General features: G+C 42.8%; 1 protein-coding gene across 1 annotated transcript in view; it reads right to left on the bottom strand.

The window, feature by feature from the left end:
- The window catches only part of LOC143962458 (uncharacterized), a 189,382-nt gene extending 172,597 nt beyond the window's left edge, over window positions 1–16,785 (bottom strand). The window contains exons 1-2 of the mRNA XM_077471729.1: window positions 16,737–16,785; window positions 6,809–6,889 (exon numbers count right to left, since the gene is read on the bottom strand). Coding sequence (XP_077327855.1) covers window positions 6,809–6,889; window positions 16,737–16,785 — 130 coding nt within the window. The remainder of the gene's footprint in view (window positions 1–6,808; window positions 6,890–16,736) is intronic.
- Between the last annotated feature and the right edge of the window lie 1,857 nt (window positions 16,786–18,642).

The following is an 18,642-nucleotide window of genomic DNA, read 5'->3' as shown; positions in this document are numbered from 1 at the left end:
GTGTAGAGGAACTTGAGCGTCATTTACAGTTCTCTGACCTCAACCCTACTGAACACTGTTGTGATGAATTGAAACTGGGAGCCAGGTCTTCCCATCCATCATCAGGACCTGACCTCATAAATGGCAACAAATTCCCTCAGACATCCTCCAAAATCTTGTGGAAAGCCTTCCTAGAAGAGTGGAATCTCTTGCAAAGCGGGACAACTCCTTTTTAGCAGTCATGATTTTGGGATGGGATGTCCAACAAGCTCATATAGGTGTGATGATCAGGAGCCCAGAGACTGTTGGCCATGTATTGTAAGCTCATGCTATGCCAACCTGAGGTCAAAATGGGATGCAAATCAAAATTTCTAATAGTAAACCATTCTCAATTGTCCTTATTAGTAAAGTTTAAGACTGTAGCTGTAATACTCACAGAAGGTGAACAAGATACTTATGAAGACAACTTGAACAAGGAACAGGAAGATAAGAAAGGCCATCAGGATCAGTATAAGCCGGATTTGTGTATTCTTGGCAGCTGAAATAATTATAGACAGACAATTGTGAACAAGACTGTAGCCATCAACTGTGTATAGGAATTCCCCATCCATACACAATGCCATTCCAGCACAATTCTAAACAATGTAGTTGGCTATTCTCAGCATGCCATGTTGTATCTCTAGCCAATTGTGCTGAGCTAATGTGACATTCATGTCAGGTGCTGCTGAGTTGTACATATTCCTCCATAACCTTCATCAAATAAATATTACATTTAGGTATTGGTCTTCATATACCAACATTTGAACCAATAAGAAGCTCTTTGTGCTCCAGACAAATACAGAACTTCTTAATAGTTGCAAGATTTATAAAGCCAAGACTACAAAATATTGGTGTTAGTAAAAAGTAGGGATGGTCCCGATGTTTGAGTCAAATGTAAGTTCGACTCTAATATCGGGTGTTTGCCTATTCGCCAAATAGCGAAAAATTTAGGGTGTTCGTGACAAATTCGAAAGCCGTGGAACACCCTTTAAAAGTCTATGGGAGAAATCAAAAGTGCTAATTTTTCAAATTGGACACCGCACATTGTTGAATATGGTGGGTAAGGATGAGCTTCGAGTTCTAACATTGCCTGTTCGGCGAACAGTGAACAATTTGGGGTGTTCGCAGCAAATCTGAAAAGCCGCAGAAACACCCTGTACAAATCTATGGGAGAAATCTAAAGTGCTAATTTTAAAGGCTAATATGCAAGTTATTGTCCTAAAAAGTGTTTGGGGACCTGGGTCCCGCCCCAGGGGACATGTATCAATGCAAAACAAAGTTTTAAAATGTCATTTTTTTCGGGAGCAGTGATTTTAATAATGCTTAAAGTGAAACAATAAAAGTGTAATATTCCTTTACATTTCATACCTGGGGGGTGTCTATAGTATGCCTGTAAAATGGCACATGTTTCCCGTGTTTACAACAGTCCTAGTGCAAGATGACATTTCTAAAGGAAAACAAGTCATTTAAAAGTACTCGCGGCTATAATAAATTGTCGGTCCCGACAATATACATAAAAGTTCATTAAACCACAAACCCAAAATTTAAGAAAAAATGCTTGGGGGTCCCCCCAAATTCCATACCAGGCCCTTCAGATCTGGTATGGATGTTAAGGGGAACCCCGTGTCAAAATTAAAAAAAAAAAGGCATGTGGGTCCCCCTCAAAATCCATACCAGACCCTATAGGAACATTTTTGGATTTTTAATCTTAAATGGTCTCGATGAAGAATTGGAGAAACATAGTGTAATATGATAACCCAAGGTCCATCCTTTCCATAATGTAATCCAAGGCTGGCTTCTGTTAATTTAACAGTATCATTATTATTCTTTGTATAGTTGGTTTGTTAATTTGAGTCTATACATGTATTTGAAAATATATTTAGCAATTTCATAAGAAAATATTTTTCTGTATGAATTCACAGTTTCTGTAGATGTAATATATTTCACAGAGCCATGCCAGAGGCTGTGTAGAGCTGGAGAGAGGCTGCTATGTGTGGTTTAGCGTGGAGCGCACACCAGAGTGTCAGGGTGTCACCATGACAACACATTTTGCGTGTATGTGCTTTCTAAAGTCACATGACACTCTACATGGACATAGATTAAAAGGGTAAAAAAACAGAAATGGAGGAGTAGTGTATAACTCTAAAAAAAAGTCTTAGGCTTATTGGCACCACTGTCTTCCTTTTGCAACCTTTATTGAACACATCCACAACATTGATAATTTACGTATTCATATTCTAATATGAAAACCATTTTAACTTCTTAGACAAAGGATTACAAAAGATTAATTAAAACCTTTTTAGTGATTGCCAATGAAATTGGATATGTGCACACAAACTGATAAATACAATTACAACTAAATAATAAAAGTAAAAATAAAGATATAAGTAAAAAAAAAAAAATGTATAAAAATTATGAAATATATGATATCTACAGAGACTGTCAATTCATATAGAAAAATATTTTCTGATGACATTGCTAAATATATTTTCAAATACATATAAACACTCATATTAATACACCGACTATACAAAGACTAATAATGATAATGTTAAATTAATAGAAGCCAGCCTTGGATTACATTATGGGATGGACCTTGGGTCATCATATTATACTATGTTTCTCCAATTCTTCATTAAGACAATTGGGCGATAAAGTATTAAGCTTAAAAATTCTTGCATACTGCATACTGTACTGTATGATTGCGCGTATGACAGCATAAAATGTACACCACGTATTCAGATGAGAACGCTATGAACTGTTTGATAGTAAAGGTCTTGTCATCCTTGTTGGGAAAAATAAGAACTACCATGCTGTCTATGTTATATGAATTACTACTGCAGAACCACCCAGTCAGGAGTGTTTTTATACAATATGGAAATTCCAACAGAGGTCAGTTTGGTCTAATTTTAAATGTGACTCCAATGCTTGATCAATAAATGTGTTTGTTTTACCGAATTGTGCACTGCATATCTTCTGGACTAATTGCATCAACAGTGTTGAGGCACAGCACAAGTTCTAAGCGCTTACACAGAAACTACTTGATGTGAAAGAGCAACTCCTGCCATTGTGTGCAATCAATACCTACACTGTAAGGTCTTAAAACATTGTTTTTCCATGCACAGTATAGAAAAGATAAGACGGAAGTGGCCTACCAGTATTTTGTTTAAATATTCCACCAAAAAGTGACCAAACAGTGGCCAAAGAGATATGGAAACCCAAGACTTTAACGTATCCATTAAATATGCCATTAAAAAGGATTATTTTACTCCAAGACCCACAATTAGGGTCTGCGTTACCAAGTAAACCAAGAGTTAGACAATAAATAATGTGGAACACCCTTTAAAAGTCGATGGGAGAAATCAAAAGTGCTAATTTTAAAGGCGTATATTCAAGTTATTGTCATAAAAAGTGTTTGGGGACCCGGGTCCTGCCCCAGGGGACATGTATCAATGCAAAAAAAAGTTTTAAAACAGAAGTTTTTTCGGGAGCAGTTATTTTAATAATGCTTAAAGTGAAACAATAAAAGTCTAATATTCCTTTAAATTTCATACCTGGGAGGGTGTCTATAGTATGCCTGTAAAATGGCACATGTTTCCCATGTTTACAACAGTCTGAGTGCAAAATGACATTTCTAAAGGAAAAAAAGTAATTTAAAAGTACTTGCGGCTATAATGAATTGTCGGTCTCGGCAATACACATAAAAGTTCATTGGTAAAAACGGCATTGGATTCCCCACAGGGGAACCAGGAACCAAAATTTAAAAAAAAATGCGTGAGGGTCCCCCCAAATTCCATACCAGGCCTTTCAGATCCGGTATGGATATTAAGGGGAACCCCGTGCCAATTTTTTTTTTTAAATGTCGTGGGGGTCCCCCTCAAAATCCATACCAGACCCTTATCGAGCATGCAACCTGGCAGGCCACATGCCCTCAAAATTGGGAGGGTGCTTTGTGGTAGGCCCCAAAAGCACTTTTTTCCCATGTTAATGGGGAGAAGGGCCTCATCCCCACAACCTTTGCCCGGTGGTTGTGGGGGTCTATGGGCAGGGGGATTATCGGAATCTTGAAGCCCCTTTTAACAAGGGGACCCCCAGATTGTGCCCCCCCATGTGAAATGGTAACGGGGTACAAATGTACCACTACCATTTCACACAAAATGTGGGAAAATGGTAAAAAAAAAGATAACACACGCCAAGCCCTTTATTAAAAAAAAACAAAAAACTGTCCCACAAAGTCCATTCATCTTCTTCTTCTCTCACTCCGATGGACCAAAAAAGGAAAAAAAAAAGCCGCAAGCCGCCTACGATCTGCCTCTATGGGAGGCACCTGCTGTAATGACAGGTCTCTCAGGTGACAGTTCTTTTATAACTGAGGGCAGAGCCAGACAATGACATCGCCAGGTGACCCCACCCTCCTCCGACGCACGGGGACATCCCTATGGCTTTCCCATAGTGTCAGAGGGGGTTGGGTCACTTGGTTACATAACCGGGTGGCCCTGCCCTCCTCTGACACTACAGGGAAGCCATAGGGATGTCCCCGTGCATCAGAGGAAGATGGACCAGGTAGCCCCACCCCCTCTGATGCTATGGGAAAGCCATAGGGATGTCTCCATGTGTCAGAGAGGGCGGGGTCACCGTGTGGCCCCGGACCTCAGCTATAAAAGAACTGTCACCTGAGAGGCTGTCATTACAGTGTGTGCCTCCCATGGCAGCTTGCGGCTTTTTTTTTTTTTTTTTTTGGTCTATTGGAGCGAGAGAAGAAGAAGATGAATGGACTTTGTGGGACAGTTTTATTTTTTTAAAGGCGTGTGTTATCTTTTTTTTTACCATCTTCACACATTTTTTTATGAAATGGTACTGGTACATTTGTTGTACCCCGTTACCATTTCACACGGGGGACCACGATCTGGGGCTCCCCTTGTTAAAAGGGGCTTCCAGATTCCGATAAGCCCCCTGCCTACAGACCGTCCGGTCATTATGGCGGGTGCCTCCCATGGAGGCAGATCGCAGATGATGTGCGGCTTTTTTTTTCTTCTTTTTTGGTCCATCGTAGGGCGAGAAGACTCCATGGGACAGTTTTATTTTTTTAATAAAGAACTTGTCCCAAGGTGTGTATTGTGTTTTTTTACCATTTTTAAAAAAATTTGGTGAAATGGTAGGGGTACATTTGTTCACACAGGGGGGTGGGATCTGGGGGTCCCCTTGTTAAAGGGGGCTTCCAGATTCCAATAAGCCCCCCGCCCTCAGACCCCCACAACCACCGGGCAAGGGCCTGGTATGGAATTTGGGGGGACCCGCACGCACTTTTTTTTCATTTTGGTTCAGAGTTCCCCTGTGGGGGAATCCCATGCCGTTTTTTATCAGTGAACTTTTATGTGTATAGCCGGGACCAACAATTCATTATAGCCGCGAGTACTTTTAAATTACGTTTTTTCTTTTAGAAATGTCATTTTGCTCTTGGACTGTTCTAAACACGGGAAACATGCGCCACTTTACAGGCATACTATAGACACCCCCCAGGTATGAAATTTAAACAAATTTTACACTTTTATTGTTTCACTTTAAGCATTATTAAAATCACTGCTCCCAAAAAAACTTCAGTTTTTAAAACTTTTTGTTGCATTGATACATGTCCTCTGGGGCAGGACCGGGTCCCCAAACACTATTTATATTTAGCCCTTTTGATTTTTCATCTTCGTGTCCCTTAGACTTTAATAGTGTTCATGTGTTTGAACACATTTTTTGCCTGTTCACATGTTCTGGTGTGAACTGAACCAGGGGGTGTTCGGCCCATCCCTAGTACAATCCCTAGTAAAAAGTAAATGTCCTAAATGGAGGTTTGTGTCCTCCGATGGAGTAGGACCTTGAATTAGGCTTGTGCAATTCGTTTCATAACGAATCGAAATTCGGCCGAATTTTGCATCTTTTGGACATTCGGATGCATCCGAATGTCCGAATAAAAAAATAACAAATTACAACGAATACGAAAGAAATATAACAAATGAATTTGAATGAATTCGACACGATTCGAAATTATTTCAGCCGCATTCGAAATTATTTCAACATGATACGACATTATTTCAACTGCATTCGAAATGATTTCAACATGATTCAACATTATTTCAACCGCATTCGAAAATATTTTGTGACCCAACTTTAGGGCCATGTATCTCGGGGTTACTTGGTGCTAGACACTTCAAATTTGGATATGTTGTAGAGCTAGTATTATTGTGTTTGCATACCAAATTTGGGGTTTCTAGCTATAAGTGACCCTGAGATATGTGGCCCCAAAATCGGGTCGCAAAATGTCATTCTCGGCTCTATTAACTAATAACATTTTGCGACCCGATTTTGGGGACACATATATCGGGGTCACTTATAGCTAGAAACCCAAAATTTGGTATGCAAACATAATAGTACTAGCACTACAATATATCCAAATTTGGAGTTTCTAGCACCAAGTGACCCCTAGATAAATGGCCCAAAAGTTGGGTCACAAAATATTTTCGAATGTGGTTGAAATAATGTCGAATCATGTTGAAATCATTTCGAATCCGGTAGAAATATTTTCGAATTTCGTTGAAATATTTTCGAATGTGGCCGATTTTTCGAATTCGGTAGAAAACTAAACGAAATCAGAAAACAAATTTAAGTAAGTTAAAGAATATAACTAAACGAAATTAATGAATTAACGAATTAAAACGAAACGAAACGAAACAAATTTTTTCCTTTTGCACATGTCTACCTTGAATAGGACAGAAGGTTGTACCTTGTTATAGTAACAGCTTACCATTGGCATTGGCATTCTTCTTTCTCAATACATCAAGAAGATCACACAAATTGCCGTATGCACCTTCTTCATCACATTTCCCTGAGGGCAAACGTAGATGTGAAACACACAACAAAGGGATCAAGCACCAAAATGGAAAAACAAGGGCCAGGGAATTTCTTCACAAAAAAAAGTCCATAGCTGCTAGAGAAAAACTCCTGGACTGGATAGCAAGAACAAACACATCAAGTAGTTTCTGTGTAAGTACTTAGAACTTGTGCTGTGCCCCCGTACCATCTATACAATAATTTCAGAAGATATGCAGTGCACAGTTGGGGTAAAATAACTAGTTCATTGGAGTCCCAATACAATAAAAACAAATTCATTGACCAAGCATTGGAGTCACATCAAAAATTAGACCACACTCTGTTGGAAATTCTATATTGTATAAAAATACTCCTGATTGGTTGGTTCTTCAGTAATAAATCATATACCATAGACAGTTGTTTCCCCAGATTCCATCACAAGATAGCAATGTGGAGGCTACTTGCCGACTGATGAAAGTGGAATATTGAAGACTTCAGCTATTGGAATCATAGCCGGTGGGACCGGTGGGAAGTATGCCTGGATTATCTAAGTCAATCAGATCCATGGATATCTCATCCTACTTTGATCAGAGGACTGGGATTTTCCAATGCCATAAAAGGGGTTTCCTAACGTATCTATTTATCACTCATGGTAGTTCTTATTTTTCCCAACAAGGCTTGGCGAGACCTTTACCATCAAGCAGTTCATAACGTGCTCATCTGAATATGTGGTGTACATTCAGTGCTGTCCTTGCAATCTTTTGTTCATAGGTCACACTATACATACACTGCGAAACCAGGTTTGAGAACTAGGGATGAGCCGAACACCTGCCGGTTCGGTTCGTACCAGAACTTTCGAACGGACCCCAAATTTGAATGAACTTTAGAACCCCATTGAAGTCTATGGGACTCGAACGTTCGAAATGAAAAGTGCTAATTTTAACGGCTAATATGCAAGATACTGTCCTAAAAAGGGTTTGGGGACCTGGCTCCTGCCCCAGGGGACATGGGTCAATGCCTAAAATGTTTTTAAAAATGGCTGTTTTGGCGGGAGCACTGATTTTAATGACTATTAAAGTGAAAAAAAAAGTGAAATATTCCTTTAAATATGGTGCCTGGGGGTGTCTGTAGTATGCCTGTGAAGTGCCACGTGTTTCCCGTGTTTAGAACAGTCCCTGCACAAAATGACATTAAACGGAAATAACACCATTTAAAACTGCTTGCGGTTTTAATGTTATATCTGGTTCCTGCAATATGGTTGAAAATCATTGAGAAAAATGGCATGGGTAGCCCTCCCTGCCCATTACCAGCCCCTTTAGGTCTTGTACGCATATTAAGGGGAACCCCGTACCCATATTAAAAAAAGGAAATGCGTGTGGCCCCCAGGCCCTATATACTCAGAACAGCAGTATACAGGCGGTGCAAACAAGACAGGGACTGTGTAGGTTTGTTGTGTTAAGTTGAATCTGTTTGTAATTTTCAACTGGTACATTTTTAAAGTGTAGCTCCAGTCAAAAAAACTATTTTTAAGCTTTTTGGAAAACATAGGGAAGGGTTATCACCCCTGTATAATTTGTTTTGTCGTACATCTTTTTTCATCTCACTTGCTGTTGTCTCCTGCCGTTTGCAAGTAGGAGATGTTTGTAAATTGGATGTTTGAAAGTAGGGGCCTGCCCTATATGCTCTGCAGAAATGGCGGAACAAGGTGTTGGTTTTGCCACAACATTGTAAGCCCTCAAAGTGACTCTTGGTGGGCGCTGGAGCGTCCTGCTGTGAACGATTATATCAAGAATTGTAATTACATGCCATTGTTGAACAGTGGTAGAAAAATTGACCTTTGGTGGTTGTGGTGCTGGTGCCACAACACTATAAGTCCTCACCGTTACTCTGGGTGGGCACAGGAAGGGGCCCTCCTGTGAAATATTATATCAAGAATTGTAATTACATGTCCCTGTTAAACAGGGGCAGAAAAATTTGGCCTTAGGCACTGCTGCTAGTGCCACCACACTGCAACCTCTCCCATATACTCTAGTTTTATTGCAGGAATTAGCCCTGCTGCAAAGCATTGCATCAAAAATTGTAATTAAAGGCCCCTGTTAAACAGGGGCAGAAAAATTGGGCCTTAGGCACTGGTGCTGGTGCCACCACACTGCAACCTCTGCCATATACTCTAGTTTTATTGCAGGAATTAGCCCTGCTGCAAAGCATTGCATCAAAAATTGTAATTAAACGCCCCTGTTAAACAGGGGCAGAAAAAATGGGCCTTAGGCACTGGTGCTGGTGCCACCACACTGCAACCTCTGCCATATACTCTTGTTTTATTGCAGGAATTAGCCCTGCTGCAAAGCATTGCATCAAAAATTGTAATTAAACGCCCCTGTTAAACAGGTGCAGAAGAATTGGGCCTTAGGCACTGGTGCTGGTGCCACCACACTGCAACCTCTCCCATATACTCTTGTTTGATTGCAGGAACTAGCCCTGCTGCAAAGCATTGCATCAAAAATTGTACTTAAACGCCCCTGTTAAACAGGGGCAGAAAAATTGGGCCTTAGGCATCACCCACAACCAGAAATGTTCTTCCAACATATCAGCGGAGGAGGAAGAGGATAGACAATCAACATAACAGGATAGTCACTCAGCATCAGCATAGGCAGTCTTGAAGGGATGTGATATTTCAAAAAAAATTATTCTGTTACATCAGCTTCAGGTGCTTGGTAGCTGTGGGTGATCCAAGACTGATTCATCTTGATGAAGGTCAGTCGATCAACTGATTCGGTGGACAGGCGCACCCTGTGATCGGTAACAAAGCCACCAGCAGCACTGAAGGTGCGTTCCGAAAGAACGCTGGATGCAGGACAGGCCAGTAGCTCAATTGCATACTGTGCAAGCTCTGGCCAGTGATCCATCCTCAAGACCCAGTAAGCCAGAGGATTTTCGGTGGGAAAGGTGTCCAAGTCTGACCTTGCCCCTAGGTTTTCCTGCACCATGTAAATCAGACGCTGGCGATGGGTGCTGGAACCGATCATACCTTGGGGCTGCGGACTAAAAAATTGTCTGAAAGCATCAGTCAGACGGCCACCTTCTCCACCGCTCCTTCTGACCGATGCCTCAGCAACACGTTGTCCAGGACCAGGAGTTTGTAACCTCCCAGTCTCTGGGAACGCGTTGCACAGACCTTTCTGCAAGGCCTCCCGGAGATGTCTCATCCTCTGCTCCCTCTGCGATGGCAAGATAAGGTCGGCAACCTTACCCTTGTACCGTGGATCAAGGAGAGTGGCCAGCCAGTAATGGTCCCTCTCCTTGATCCGAAGAATACGAGGATCCTTCCGCAGGCTTTGCAGGATCAGGGAGGCCATGCAGCATAGGTTAGCTGAGGCATTCGGTCCGGAGTCCTCTGGGTCACTAAGGACAACATGATCCGCAGCTACCTCCTCCCAGCCACGTACAAGTCCACGTGTTTCTTGGGACTGTAAATCATCCCTACAAGACTGCTGCTGCTGATGCTGAGTGCCAGCCTCCACCTCCATGCTGACACAATCATCCTCCTCCTCCTCTTCCTCCTCCTCATCCTCTTCCTGTGTGATGGGTGGCACAGCAGGAACACTGTTTGGATAAAGGGGACCTTGAGAGGCAAGGAAGTCCTCCTCTTCCTGCCTCTGTTCTGCCTCAAGTGCCCTGTCCATTATTCCACGCAGCGTATGCTCCAAGAGGTGGACAAGAGGTACAGTGTCACTGATGCATGCACTGTCACTGCTCACCATCCTTGTGGCCTCCTCAAACGGTGACAGGACAGTGCATGCATCCCTGATCATGCCCCACTGGCGTGGTGAGAAAAAACCGAGCTCCCCTGACCCTGTCCTGGTGCCGTAGTCGCACAGGTACTCATTGATGGCCCTCTGCTGCGTGTGCAGCCGCTGCAGCATGGCCAATGTTAAGTTCCATCTGGTGGGCATGTCACATATAAGGCAGTTCTTGGGCACGTTCAACTCCTTTTGGAGCTCAGCCAGCCGAGCACAGGCATTAAATGACTGGCGGAAATGCACACAGACTTTCCTGGCCTGCTTCAGGACATCCTGTAAGCCGGGGTACCTGCCCAAGAACCGCTGCACCACCAGGTTAAGGACGTGAGCTACACAGGGCACATGGGTCAGTTGTCCCTGTCGAAGGGCGGAGAGGAGGTTGGTGCCATTGTCGCAAACCACCATTCCTGGCTTAAGCTGGCGTGGCGTCAACCACCTCTCGGCCTGCCCCTGCAGAGCTGACAAAACATCCGCCCCAGTGTGGCTCCTGTCCCTCCCTCTTCATCGCTGTAGCAAATCTGGCAGTATGCTGCAGCTTGTGGAACATGACTGCCAGATTGCTGTCCTTCTTGAGCATCCCCTCTCTCTGCGCTCACAATACTGCCTTCCTCTAGCTGAGTGTCATCATCAGAGCCCACAAAACACTGGGCATCCTCCTGGAGCATGTACCCAACACTGTGCTCAAAGAGTTCAGGAGACTCCTCAGGAGAACGTGGTGGGTCTAGGGAAGGAGTCACTGATGATGACATTGAGAGGAGGGAAGAGGATGCGTTGGCAGCTGCTTTGCTAGTACCCTGAGACTGGGTGAGAGAGGATGAGGAGGATGAAGAGGGCTTGGTCATCCACTCTACCAAGTCATTGGCATGTTGCGGCTCAACATGTCCAGCTGCCGAAAAGAAGGACAAGCGTGTCCCATGGCCACGTGCTGATGACAATGCACCGCGTCCACGAACAGCACTGTTGTCTCTAGACACAGAGCCTGCTTGCCCTCTTTTATCGGCTCGCGCCTGTCTGCCTCTCCTTGCTGGCCTTCCAGACATGTAATGGCCTGAAGGGAGTTGGGTAAAAAAGCAGTTGGGTAGTGTATATTGTGCTAGAGGCACACAACACCCACTAACTCCTGCAGATGCCTTTATTATAGAACACCAGAGATAAAGGGGTATATACAGATGTATACTGTGCTGTGCTGGAGGCACACACAACTTCCAATAACTCCTGCAGATGGCAAGTGGGCTCAAATAGAGAACAGCTATGTAGGTGGATATAGCGGTATGTACTGGGTACAGAGCACACAGACAGCACGCACTATCTCCTAACACTACTGACTGCAAGATCTATTATAAAAGATAGATCACTATATAGGTGAGGTGAATATAGCGGTGTATACTGCGGTCAGGGCACGCAGACAACAACCACTACACAACAGCAAGATCGAAAATCGTCCGAAAACGATCGGTGTGTACTGTGTTGAAGGTACACAGAACACCCACTAACTCCTGCAGATGCCTTTATTATAGAACACCAGAGATAAAGTGGTATATACAGATGTATACTGTGCTGTGCTGGAGGCACACACAACTTCCAATAACTCCTGCAGATGGCAAGTGGGCTCAAATAGAAAACAGCTATGTAGGTGGATATAGCGGTATGTACTGGGTACAGAGCACACAGACAGCACGCACTATCTCCTAACACTACTGACTGCAAGATCTATTATAAAAGATAGATCACTATATAGGTGAGGTGAATATAGCGGTGTATACTGCGGTCAGGGCACGCAGACAACAACCACTACACAACAGCAAGATCGAAAATCGTCCGAAAACGATCGGTGTGTACTGTGTTGAAGGTACACAGAACACCCACTAACTCCTGCAGATGCCTTTATTATAGAACACCAGAGATAAAGTGGTATATACAGATGTATACTGTGCTGTGCTGGAGGCACACACAACTTCCAATAACTCCTGCAGATGGCAAGTGGGCTCAAATAGAAAACAGCTATGTAGGTGGATATAGCGGTATGTACTGGGTACAGAGCACGCAGACAGCACGCACTATCTCCTAACACTACTGACTGCAAGCTCTATTATAAAAGATAGATCACTAGCTATATAGGTGAGGTGAATATAGCGGTGTATACTGCGGTCAGGGCACGCAGACAATAACCACTACACAACAGCAAGATCGAAAATCGGCCAAAAACGATCGGTGTGTACTGTGTTGAAGGTACACAGAACACCCACTGCTTCAGACGCCAACACACTACACAAGGCCGCCGCGCTGGCGGCCTTATATAGTGTGGGGCGTGCACTACACAGCCTGAGCTATGATTGGCCACAGGCATCCTGCCTGTGGCCAATCATGGCTCTCCTCGCTGCTGGCGCTGCGATTGGCCAAGCATGCGGGGTCACAGTGCATACTTGGCCAATCATGAGCCAGCAATGCACTGCGCCATCGCAGTGCATTGTGGGCCGTGAGCGCCACACGAATTTGGCGCGAACGGACCAAAATGTTCGGACTTCGCCGAATGGACGAACAGCCAATATTCGAGTCGAACGTACGTTCGACTCGAACACGAAGCTCATCCCTATTGAGAACATTGGAGGTTTATTAAAGGGGATGTGATAAGCACAGTGTGCCTCAGCATTTTCTTTTGTGTCACAACAAAGGTTACAGATGTCTATAGGACTTTGTAATTGTGTGTATTTTGGATAGTACCCTAACTGATAATGAAACGTATTCCCTGTTATGCAAGAGGGAACATTTTTGGATTTTTAATCTTAAATGGTCTCAATGAAGAATTGAAGAAATAGTGTAATATGATAACGGGGTCCATACTTCCCATAATGTAATCCAAGGCTGGCTTCTGTTAATTTAACATTATCATTATTATTCTTTGTATAGTTGGTGTATAAATATGAGTCTATACATGGATTTGAAAATATATTTAGCAATTTCATAAGAAAATATTTTTCTATATGAATTCACAGTGTCTGTAGATGTAATATATTTCACAGAGCCATGCCAGAGGCTGTGTAGAGCTGGAGAGAGGCTGTTATGGGTGGTTTAGGATGGAACGCACACCAGAGTGTCAGGGTGTCACCATGACAACACGTTTTGCACGTATGTGCTTTCTAAAGTCACATGACACCCTACATGGACATAGATTAAAAGACTAAAAAAAGGAAATGAAGGGGAGGAGTAGCGCATAACTCTAAAAAAAAAGTCTCAGGCTTATTGGCACCACCGTTTTCCTATTGCAACCTTTATTGAACACATCCACAATATTGACAAGTATAAAAAATTATGAAATATATTATCTACAGAGACTGTCAATTCATATAGAAAAATATTTTCTGATGGCATTGCTAAATATATTTTCAAATACATATATAGACTCATAATAATGCACCGAGTATACAAAGACTCACAATGATAATGTTAAATTAATAGAAGCCAGCCTTGGATTACATTATGGGATGGACCTTGGGTCATCATATTACACTATGTTTCTCCAATTCTTCATTAAGACCATTGGGCGATAACGTATTAAGCTTAAAAATTCAAAAGGTTTCCCTCTTGCATACTGTACTGTAAGGCCGCGTACACACGCGGGGACTGTTCGCTCAACTTTGTCCGTCAAACAGTTTCAGCGAACAGTCCGCTCAAAATTAGCATGGACGGACTTGCCCATACACGACGAACGAACAGTTTGCTGAAACCGTGCGCGATGACGTGAACGGCACGTACGACGGGACGAAAAATACGACGTCCTATACACTGCATTACAACTTTCGGCGTGTAAATCCTTTCTGAGCATGCGCGGAACTTAGTTTGACGAACAAGCCTACACACGAGGGGACTGTTCGCTGAAACCAAGTTTCAGCGGACAGTTTTTCGGAAATTCCGAAAAACTTTGTTCAGCAGACTGTTCGCTGAAACTGTCCGCTGAAAGCCCACACACGGGCGGACTGTCCGCCGAAACACTGTTCAGCGGACAAAGTTGGGCGAACAGTCCCCGCGTGTGTACGCGGCCTAAGATTGCATTGACAGCATAGAATGCACACATGTATTCAGATGAGCACACTGTGAACTGTTTGATGGTAAAGGTCCTGCCATCCTTGTTGGGAAAAATAGGAGCTACCATGAGAGACAAATAGGCAAGTTAGGAAACCCCTTTTACAGCATTGGAAAATCCCAGTCCTTGGATGAAAGTAGGATTGGATATCCATGGCTCTGACTGACCTAGGTATTCCAGGCATACTTCCCAGTGATCCCACTCACAGCGGTGATTCCAATAGCTGAAGGCTTCGGTATACCACCCTCATCAGTGGGCAATTAGCCTCCACATTACTATCTTGTGATGGGTCCTGGCGCAACAGCTGTCTATGGTATATGATTTACTACTGCAGAACCATCCAGTCAGGAGTGTTTATTACAATAAAGAATTTGCAACAGAGGCTAGTGTTGTCTAATTTAAATGTGACTCCAATGTTTAATCAGTAAATGTGTGTGTTTTACTGTATTGGGACTCCAGTGAACTGGTTCTTTTACCCCAATTGTATCTTCAACCATATCTTCTCAACTAATTGTATCAACAGTGTGGGGGCACAACACAAGTTATAAGCGCTTACACAGAGACTACTTGAAGAGTAACTCCTGCCATTGTGTGCAATCAATACATACACTGTAAGGTCTTAAAACATTGTTTTTCCATGCACAGTATAGAAAAGATAAGACAGAAGTGGTCTACCAGTATTTTTTTTAAATATTCCACCAAAAAACAGTGGCCAAAGAGATATGGAAACCCAAGACTTTAACATATCCATTAAATACACCATTAAAAAGGATTACTTTACTCCAAGACCCACAATTAGGGTCTGCTTTACCAAGTAAACCAAGAGTTAGACAATATTTATAAGGGCCCTTGGTATTAGGAACGGAATAGTAAGATAATCATAAAAAAGCAAAAACACAACTAAACCTCTTTATAAACAATAGAAAAGGTGTTTCTCATTGCAGGAAATATAAATGTATTACTTGTAAAATTATTAAACATGATCAGAAAGTTTTTGTACCTGGGGCAGTGTATAGATAGAACTGGACCCTAGGGTTGTCTTATTGCCATTGCCATCCAATAGTAGTGCAGTGGCGTTTGTACAAGTTATCTTGTTACTGGGCTGGAAGCTTCTACACACCAGAAGATTCCCACAATTTCCATGATTTGCTATGTAAAACAATGAATATGATATAGAGGTGCCTCACCACAAGCTAATAGCCCAGATATGATTTTATTCCAATGTAAGGTCAAATAGAAGATCCAATGAGGAATCCACCTAATTTTGGATGCCCATATTTGCCCCCTTCACCAGATCAAACGAAGAAGCCAATTCATCTTGGATGCCCATCTTTTCCCCCTCCATCAGGGCTTAACAATAGCACAAAAATATATATGGACTAAGTTGAGAGAGCACTGTTAGTGGCTTGGCTGCCAAACCAGCTGCTGATGAGCTCTGTGCCTAACACTACACTGGTCCAAATATCACCAACCATGACTCTCGCTCCATAGTCCTTATGACATATGTTAACATAAAATATCCAAAATTGATCCAAAATGTGATGAACAAAGTCCCAAAAAGTCTTTCAAATAATCCAATGAAAAGAAATCCTCCTACATGAATCATATGGTGACATTTAAGTATGGAGGTACACTCGTCCAATGTTGTAGATCCCCCTGCATTATGACAAGGGGGATCATATAGGGCTTGTGGGGTCTCCCCGACTTAACTTCAGGATAGGATGTCACCAGTAGTAAAAATAAGAAAAAATGTAGGTATTGGTCTTCATACACCAATAAATGGACCAATAAGAATCTGCCTTTTATTGGCTTATACACATGCAGCACTTCTCAATAGTTGAAAGATTTATAGAGCAAAGACTACAAAATACTGGTGATAGGAAAAGGTAAATATCCTATAAGTTGTCGAGGTGTGTGTCCTTCGATGGAGTAAGACCTAGAGTAGTACAGAAGGTTGTACCCTTTTTGTTCTAAAAGCTTACCTTTGGCTTTTGGACCTTTCTTCTGTCTCTGTAGATTAAGATCAGACATATTGACATACGTATCTTGCTTGTCCTCTTTCCCTGGGGACGGATATAGATGTGAAAGAGCAACTCATGACAATGTGTGCAATTAGTATGGTTTACACTGTAATGGCTTAAAGCAATGTGTTTTTAGAGTATAAAAAGTAGATATTTATTATACACAATAAGTAATGATAGATACAATGACATACACGTATCAAAAAATATTAATCAAAGGACGTAAAAGTGGTTGTAAACCCTTACAACCAACTTTGACCTACAGGTAAGCCTAGATTAAGGCTTACCTGTAGGTCCAAGAAATATCTCCTAAACCTACACGGTTTAGGAGATATTTGCCGAAAGACAGGCACCGCTGTCTACGGCGCATGCGCCGTAGACAGCGGTGCGCAGGCGCTCTGAGTGTGCCGCAGTCAACGCCGATATGCTGCGAGTAGCGGCTCCCACGCGCATGCGCGGGAGTGATGTCATCGCGGCTTCGCTGAATGACAGCGGCGGAGCAGTAAGACCCACCGAGAAGATGGATGCGCCGGACTACAGTGGTGACTTCGCTGGCTCCTGTGTCAGGTAAGTGACACATAATGGATTACTATGCGATGCACAGTAGTCCATTATGCTTTACCTTTGCAGGGAATGAAAAGGGAAGTAAACTCATCAGGGTTTACTTCCTCTTTAAAAGTACATGATAGACATAAGACTTGGCTGTCCTGGACACACATGGCGGGCTAGCATAGAGAAATGCCATATATGACGTCTGACATGTTTCAGACAGGAATGTCCTTCTTCAGAGGCTTAATGTCACTTACATGGGTATGAAGTTTTTCTATTTTTTTTTTTATTATTATTTTTTTTCTATTTTTTTTTTATTTATTATTGTATTGGCATTTTTTTTTTATACATATGCATAACACAGCATCATTTATATATAGCTCTTATCTGAGAACCCACTTACCCGTCTACCCTCTCTCCCCTGATCCGTTATCCTTGTTGCCTTTATGCTTTAGCTATCTCTATCATTCCCTGCGAATATTTTTCAGACAATTTGAAAGCATTCCATTTTGCCCAGGTAGCACTATAGCCTTTGGTCCGTCCCTGCTCAGCACAGCATAGGTACTCCATATTACTGATGTATTCCACTCTCTGTAACCATTTTTGTGTTTCAACTCATAGTATAAAAAAAAAAATAAGATAAAAGAGGTCTACCAGTATTTTTTTAAAACTCCACCAAAAACCACTGAGATATGGAAACATAAAGCCCCATACACACTATCAGTTTTTCTGCTGAGTTTTTTCCTTCGGATTGACCAAAACCATATAATATGAGGTAAAACCTTAGGAGTTTCAATGTGTATGCAATCAGGCAGGCTCTTGCACTACAGGGTTTTGGTAAACCTGAAGGAAAAAATCAACAGAAAATCTAAGGCCACGTACACACGGGCGGACTGTTCGCCCAACTAAGTTCGTCAGACTGTTTGACAAACAGTCCGTCCAAACTTTTGAATGAACGAACTTGCCCACACACGGCACTTTTTGAGCGGACTGTTTCAGCGAACTAAGTTTGTCAAACAGTCCGCTCAACTTTTGAAATGAACGGACTCGCCCACACACGCAGAGGACAGTCCGCTCATTTTGAGAGCGTATCCAGGTAGGCGGGGCCCGCGAAGGAGACGTCGCTGGACCCGCCACCTGGAATGGACTTAAAGGGGAAAACCAACGCTGAAAAAAATCGGCGTGGGGGTTCCCCCAAAGTCCACAACAGACCCTTGTCCGAGCACGCTACCCGGCCGGCCAGGAAAGGGGGGCGAGCGAGCGCGCCCCCCCTCCTGAGCCGTACCAGGCCGCGTGCCCTCAACATGGGGGGTGCCTT

This window comes from Lithobates pipiens, unplaced genomic scaffold, assembly GCF_037356315.1.
Source record: "Lithobates pipiens isolate NorthernLeopardFrog02 unplaced genomic scaffold, aLitPip1_a1.2 Scaffold_8, whole genome shotgun sequence".
Lineage (NCBI taxonomy): Eukaryota > Metazoa > Chordata > Amphibia > Anura > Ranidae > Lithobates > Lithobates pipiens.
Note: the sequence above shows the minus strand (reverse complement) of the source record. Positions and strands in the feature narration are given on the sequence as shown.